The 8212-nt window shown below is 39.6% G+C and overlaps 1 protein-coding gene across 1 annotated transcript; it reads right to left on the bottom strand.

The window, feature by feature from the left end:
- Window positions 1-142: 142 nt before the first annotated feature.
- Window positions 143-5057, bottom strand: LOC143903763 (proton-coupled amino acid transporter-like protein pathetic). The gene is made up of 5 exons (XM_077417654.1): window positions 4631-5057; window positions 3648-4090; window positions 2175-2353; window positions 1905-2086; window positions 143-1570 (listed from the first exon to the last, which is right to left on the bottom strand). Exons 1-5 carry the CDS (start codon window positions 4886-4888, stop codon window positions 1499-1501), a joined length of 1134 nt encoding a protein of 377 aa, XP_077273780.1. The 5' UTR covers window positions 4889-5057; the 3' UTR covers window positions 143-1498.
- Between the last annotated feature and the right edge of the window lie 3155 nt (window positions 5058-8212).

Raw genomic sequence — 8212 nt, forward strand, 5'->3', positions numbered from 1 at the left:
CAATTAATGGGCGTTAGGGTTCGACGTCCCGAAGTGCTTAAATATCATAAATTAATATAGCTTCGAGAGTTAAGTAAAATATTTTTCCACATCTACAATTAATTAATACAATCATTATGCAAAGAAGAAAGCGGGGAACGGATAATAGTTTAGCTCCTTTATTTTATCTGTTTTTTTTTAATTGATGGAATTGTTGTAAAGTATTTCAACACAAATCAGAAAAATCGTCTCTAATGGCTAAGAGTTACAAAGCCGAAAATATTGAGCTGGAGATAAATATCGAACATACAGAACGTGACGCGTGCAAAATAATAATGAAGATATTCGAAAACAACCTATTTGAGGGAACTATATTTGCAAAATAATATTTAAATTCTCTCTAAGAGGTACCTCAATGTTTGCGATTTCATGAATGAACGATCGTTTCAGTGTTGACGGATAACATCCGAAATTATATGTCGAAGTGCTATATCGACCGTATAACCATCACTTTCCGCTTTCACGTTTTTCCCTCCATCTAATCCTTGCGGTACCGCTTCCGCTTCTCTATCCCATTGCGCGTTTATCCTCGCTCGAGCATTCGCCACCGCGTAATTAATTGATTAACGGAACTTTACAGTCGAAGGTTCGGTAAAAAACAGACGCGCGACGAGTCACTCGGAATCAGAAATCGTCGACACCTCCGGCTCCTGAAGTATACTACGTCCAGTAACCGTCCTCGAGTTTCGTACCCATAAAGACGTCGGTTATTCGACTGTGCGATCAGCTCGATTCGCGATTCGCGCCTCTGCATCTCGCGCGTTTCCTTTCACCTGTATCCTCTTATCTTCTTCCATTCACGAGGCGTGCGCGCTCGCCATCTCTTTTCGTCCTCTTGCAAGAAGGTCCTCGGCGAGTCTCCCACCTTCTCTGGACCGCCGTGTTGCGCCGCGGTGCAGTTTCTCATTGTAGGCTGCCGCTCTTGTTCCACATTGCGAGCGGCATAACTCCGCTGTGCGTTACGTAAACGCCGGCCGAGGGAAATTGAAGGTGTCCCCCCTTCCCCCTGGAATGTCGCAAGTGCCACATTCCAATCTTTACGGAAATTAAGGGTCCTCGATACCGGTCGATATCGATCACGCTGATCTCGGGCATGTAAAAGCAAGAAAATCGCAAGAAAAGAACGACCGAGATATGTCACCCTTACGATGCCGGCACGCAAACCGAAATGCTCTCGTAACGAGTGGAGCTTGAGATATTTCTTCTCGTATAGAATCACAGTGCGCGAAAAGCAAATGTAATCAAAGAGCATTGTTATAAAAATTATATTTATCCACCTTTCGCTTCGCTGCTTTAAAGAGTCCTTCATCTTTATCATAATATCATCTTGCTAGTGATTGTAAGAGTCATAACTCTCGGCAAGTGACATCAGACTGTTTTGCGTAGCGTATTATATTATCACAAGAAGCAGCTTCGTAATTTTGTGTTGAGTCTCTCAAATAATTTAACAAGCTGTCGATCAACATGTCTCCTGCTTCGTTCCGCTATATTCTCTAACAATTGACCAAGTGCTTTCTACCGTTCCAAAAATCTGTAAAGTAACACAAGCGTATACTGCATCATTTAAAGATTACGGCGCGTGCATTAAAATAAATATTCACTATCTCAAATAATAACAATATTTATACTTGATAATCTCAGGACTGATGAAATTGAAAAAGAAAACCGATAATCTTAAAACTAAAGTTAATATTTACTTCGGAGGGTTCAAATTACAGATTTCGAAAATCTAAACAAACTTTTTAAAAACTTAAAAAAACTAATCTTGGAAAATTTGAAATAAAATTAATTTTTTCACATTTTTACGAAATCTCTCTAATCCTATAAATTTCTTCGTGTATTCTTATTTGTTAGAAAATTCATACCAAGATCAACAGCCACACGACGAAAATAGCGATATTCTTCACGAGCATCGTCCTCGTGGCTTCCGCCCACTTAGTCGACGTCTCGATTAGTATGGGTATCAGCAGCATGATCGTCGAGATGCTCAAGGCGGCGAATAAGCCCAGCAAGGGTACCATTTGGGGCACGGCGATGGCCAACAGTGCTACGAACGGAAAGAAGGACGAGAACAAGGTTATTTCCTGGTAATTACATTCAACATTCGTGCCATCGAGTGCTTATAATACGCTTACTGGTGCCTATTAAGCCGCCTAATCGGAGCGAGTATTCATAAAATCGATGATGCAGCGTATTCTTCGTGACGATTCTCGAGCGAATCATAGGCCATAGCACGCTGATTGGGACGTAGTACGCCAAACCGACAGTAAACAGGACCGACAAGGAAATGGCTATCTTGACTACTTGGGCCAGGCTGCGAAAGAGTATAAAACAATCGATAGTATATTAAACGAACACTAATTTGGGACATAAGTTGCGATTTTGGTACGTCTGCGATCGATACAAATCTAAGATTTTATCGTGAAGCAATCTTTTGATTCGAGATGTGATAATGATATTCTCTCACAACGCAATTATTATATTGAAAGAGGAAGATTTCGATTAACGCTGAAGTAGAATTAAAATGTTACAGTATAATTCCGTACGTTTATATATAATTATGACGAAAGAACAGTCTTTTATTACTTATCTAGCAATGTTGTATTATTATTATTTAAATTTCAAAGTGCTGCAGCAGCGTCGCAGAAACGTGCATGCAGTATAACTGTATTGATCTCTAATCGAACGGGATGTTATACAACTCGATGATCAAGAGAGAAATTCCATAACAAAATTATACGATAAGGTATGTATCAGTGGACACGTGTTAATAATGATACAGAACGTTACTCATTACGTACAGATAAGTGACCGAATTAATAACCCACGCGAAATCAAGGTATGTCGATCGTGTGAAGTAAGCCTAATGAATTGCGATCGGATAATTCCTAGAATAATTGCGGCAATATATTGTGCTTAACGATACGTGAAATCGTCAGATCGCATTGTCCAGATGCAATGACTGTGATAATTTAACTGTGGTTGTCTTTAAACTAGTTTCAAGTCAGACTTGAGTCCTTCACGTTTACGCGGTCAAACTGACCCTCACGATTGCGTATTTCTTTACCACGGTTGGCTGGTTCGTTTCGCTTTTGTTGAATTTGTTCGAAGGACTCGCCGTGGATACGTATTCTTGCGATTCTTACGAGAAGTACAGAATGAAGTCGAGAATACTGAACACGCGTGGAGAGAGCCGCACGATCGCGTAAATGTTCTTAACATCCTGTTCTGTGATCACAGATTATGGCGATGTTTAATTATACAGCTGTCATTTAAAGCAGACAGCTCACATATTTGCCGATTGTCGCACGTTAATGCACAGTTTAATTGCCTTTGATAACAATTTATTTGCGATTCCTGGCAAATAATAAATTTTTATTTGCCCAAGAAACTGATGTAATTTCTTCGACTATTTCGTTTGCTGAAAATAGTGTAAATGGTTTGTGAAGTCAGCTATTTTTGGTCTAAATATAATTAACTATAATTGATCGAAAGAGAAAGGGAAAGAGAGAGAAATATAAGTAAAATATATGTTCAATATTAAAGTATTAATTACATGGACAAGCGGTAGTACGAGTATTTCGCAAGGTAGAAATTATACCACCTACGTCTCCTCCATTGGTAAATTCTTGATGACGGTGTCGCAGGCGTCCGGATACTTGTTGTAGCCGAAGAAACCAAATGCCAGGTATATGACCGTGTTGAGCGACGTGCTGGCGACGATCAGGCGCGGCATATGACCGGGATGCCTCATCGTGTTCTCCAGCGGCAGGTACAGGGTCATATTGTGCAAGGCGAACAGAAAAATGGCGCAATACATGGGCACAGGTAGAACTTCCGTCAGGGCATCAAGTCTACGGGGATCGGGCACATCGTCCAAGAAGTAGTAAAACGCGATGCAGACCCCGAGAAAGAGGAAGACAGTGCCGATAATGGAGAACGGTGCCAGATACTTCAGGTTCGGCACGAAGCCCAGGGCGCAGGTGAAGGGAAAGAAGATGACGATATAGACCCGCGGGTTCATCTCGAGACCCGAGAAAAATTCTATCACCTGGAAATACCGCAAAGCGTGAAGTATATGTTACATAATTTGTTACCTGTAAATCAGAGATATATCCGAAGATTATATTGAAAACTTTGTCATAAAAAATGCTCGTAATCATCATTTTTCCGTAAGATATCGATTTCCCGCAACTTTGTCGTATCATATCTAAAGGTCCGCTCATTTTGCAATAATAAAAAAAAATATAAGGCGAGACCGAGGAGAATAAAATAAAATGCGATATCTAATTGCAATTAGAGTAAGTTGCAATAAGATCCTTCGAGCAATCTTTGGTCCGGTATTTCCTTAATTGAAACATTGAACTATAATTTCCGGATACAAGCCGGTGGAAGCGAAGGACCTTCCATAAGAAAAAAAAATTTCGTCAAAGAATCGATCATTAAAATTGAGGTCGTCTGTTCCGGGAATACCCTACGTAAAAGGATTTTCACTTGTATAAAAATCACCGAACGGACGTCACGACTTATTTATCGTTCCGACTTCCGGCTTCCGACTTCCACTGTGGTACCGCAATATACCGTGTCGTACCTGTTGGAACGACGTGGCCACGTATAAGATGTATATCACGACGGCCTGAAAGTGCACGAAGCAAATGATCACGTTGGTAACTACGCCGAATAGCCTGGCGTACTTTCGAATCCTCTCCGGACCCGCCTGGAAGGAGAACTGCGCCGTTTCGGCAAAATCCAGCATGGGCACGCGGTTGCGCCTGCATAACGCCTGGGAGCATTGCACCTGGACACCGAGAAAGAAGAAAAAAGAAAGAGAAAAAGAATCTGCCTGCATTCGGATGCGCTTTGCGCGATCCAGGACTTTCCTTTCTCTCTATGTCTAATATGTAGCTTATCTCATCGATTGCGGCACCGATTCGCAAACAATTAAGTCATTGCGGTATACAAGGACAAGCATGATAAACAAGAGAGATGCCTATGTGTTCGTTTCTCGCCAATCGTTATGATTTTTTTAAACACTAGCGATAACGCTCGAGGAGAAAAAGTTCTCGCTCTTCGTGTTCTCACGTACGACGATGACGGCGGTGTGAATGGAGAGCGTGCCGGCGACGATACCGCAGACGATGGACATCGCGTAGCCGGTCCTTCTGAAGGCGTGCGGCAGGAAGAGGATGCCGGTGCCGATCGCGCACTTCAGCAGATGCATGAACACAGCGAAATCTCTGCAACGGTTTTATCACGAATAATGTGCGTGCAACCTTCCTGTTTGTTACCGATATCTTGCTAATCAATATAATAAATAAGATAATATTGAATCGTTGATCCAATCGTAAACCCTTATTAATTTCGCAATTTTATTGCGATAAACGTTTCTCGCATAAATAATAAATAATATAATTGACGATTATTTCATATAATATATTAATTATAATCGTGGCACACGAATCAATATAATTAACTATGCTCTTGAAATGTTGGTATAGAACTCTTATTAAAATAATTTTAATAAACTTGATGAAAAATTTCGTTAATAAAAGAACATATAGAGATCATGAATAAGAGAACGACTCTAAGCGACAAGCGTTTCGAAAATTATCTCATAATAATTTTTTGTAACAATTTTGTCACGTGAGTGCAGCTTAGCCTCTGTTAGCACTTTGGATCTTTAAAAGTTTTACATAAACTCAAGTATTGATTCTTGTCTTGAAACAATCGATTGATTAATCAATCCAGATAGGAAATTAATAAGTTGTATGATTTTTAAAAGTCATTTTTCCAAAGATTTGAAAGCATATATATATGGCTCAAGAGTAGTAATACGGAATTAGCTGATAGGTACCTTTTATCAGTTTATACATTTACCAAAAAATTGCATCATTATAATTTATTCTGCGATCATTTTCTCAATGCGTCAATTGCGACAAATATCAGTTTATCGCTCTAAATTTCAACAGGACATTTTATAAAGGACTTAGGTTAGGTATATGTTTACACGTTTATTGCAGATTGCTAGTCCGCTTATTAGTTTAACGTGTAAAATCACATATGTCTTAAGAAAGCTTTTAACTGACGATCAAGGGCAATCAAGGGAATGATACAGATACAAAACGTACGAGGTCAGAGGTGCGGATGGGCGATCGGCAAAGGGATCGTACTCGCTCTCTCGGATCTGCTGTTCAGCTTGGACTTGGACATCTTCCGCGTTTCGTCTCCTTGAGATGTGGGATCTATCGTCGTCGTCGATCGTCGATCGAGAATGTAGATAGGGGAACGGGGGATAGCCCCCCCCCCCCGGACATTATTGAAATTCAAGTATACCGCGTATGACGCGTATCTATGGCCATTGTTTAAACATTCATTCTGCATATGTCGAGATACGCCAGAAGGGCATAATATATTAAATGTTTAAACAATGGCCATAGATAGGCGGTATACTTGAATTTCAATAATGTCCGGGGGGAAAACGTATCTATCTCGTTTGAATATTTAAGTACGGGACGTCTTACTTATCGATCATATCGCGCGTTGCCTGGAACCCCGCATGGTTTGCCGGCATCTCTGGATAGCTTCGATAACGCGAAGCATCCGGATCTCCCGCTCGCGGAGATTCCGCACGACGCTCGACGCTCCCGTCGGATGATGACAACCGATAAACCATCTAATTATATAACGATAAATATCTATTAACGTATTAACCCGCTTGCGTGACGTTCAGTGGCATTAATGCCTCTCCGCAAACCCGTTTAACACAAGCAGTGGCATTTAATCCGACGGGAGAACACTCGCGCGCAGCCTGATCGTCGAAGAAAACGCGATGGTTTTGAAAAACGCAGCGATTACAAAATGCGATTAAACCAGACGGACGGACAATTACCTCGTAACTTTGATTGACATTTACATCCGAGGAGTACGAAGTAACGAAGTCTCGAATTATCGATTTAAATCGCCTGTATTCTGCGAAATTGAAAGAAAAAAAAAAGAAAAAGGAAAGAAAGAGACCGAGACTCTCGAGTCTGTTATATTTAAAAGAAAATGATATAGTGTTTTTTCTTGATCGGACTTATTAAGTTGAAATTAAATCACTTTTTGAGATTAAAGACGTTTAAATGTAAAAGGTCGGCATTCTTTTTGCAATTTTGCGGCAGCGGTCACACAACGTGTTCTCCCGAAATAATACGAGACATCCGTTGTGTGTTAACCGACGTATATAATTGCTTGCCGTTTAACATGACGGTGTGAGTGCGCTACACTGTCTTATTGCGAAATTTAACTGGGCATAATAACAACCTTGCGTTTCGAAGAAGCAATTTTTCGCATAGACATTGCAAAATGTTTTCTTGATCAGTGGTGAACTTGAAATACTTGTCGAGGAAACACGTATTTGCGATGTTGGAACTGAATGCATAATTATAACGTTTTTATCTCACCTATGATTGCATACAAATATACTGCAGAAACGTAAAGTCGCTGCTATAGTCGAAAATAACAAAAGCCTTACAACGGCGAAACGATTTGTTTTCCGCGCAATTATTTATCGGAATGCATTTTCTTTTATCAAGGAATTCTCAACCACGTAAATGATAGGAAATATATTATTCATCACTTATTCGTATAATCACACGACTGAAAAGATAAATTGTCTCAAGTTTCCGTTGGCAATTCAATAAAATACGTGAGAGAATGGCATTTTACTTGGAAAGAAAAAAGTTTCTTCATCAGTTTCTCTTTGTCGGAAGTAGCATTCACTTCGATCAATATGTCCTTGATAAGTTAATAGAAAGCTTTGTCATGAATCTTATGCAACAGCAGAATAAAATCTTCCACATTTATGACAAATTAATTTCTTATAAGAGTAGTGCAATAATTATTTGCATTATTACCGAAATAATCGGTATTAGTAAGATCATTATTTTATTTCATCATCTCATGATACTGAAAGATTTTAACGATTTAACGATATCATCCAAATATTAATTCTACGATTATAGATAATTGTTGATTGCAGATAATATGTGATTGCGAAGTGATTTCTTATAAAATGACGAAATATGATATACGTTTTGCTGTTGAATACAAGTTGTTTTACAAGTACACGCGGTAATCCGCCAAAGTCGTACAGATTTACACGAGGACTATTAATTGCATACTAGAAAATGGA

This window comes from Temnothorax americanus, unplaced genomic scaffold (assembly GCF_048541705.1).
Source record: "Temnothorax americanus isolate GAGA-0224 unplaced genomic scaffold, ASM4854170v1 Scaffold5, whole genome shotgun sequence".
Taxonomy (NCBI): Eukaryota; Metazoa; Arthropoda; class Insecta; order Hymenoptera; family Formicidae; genus Temnothorax; species Temnothorax americanus.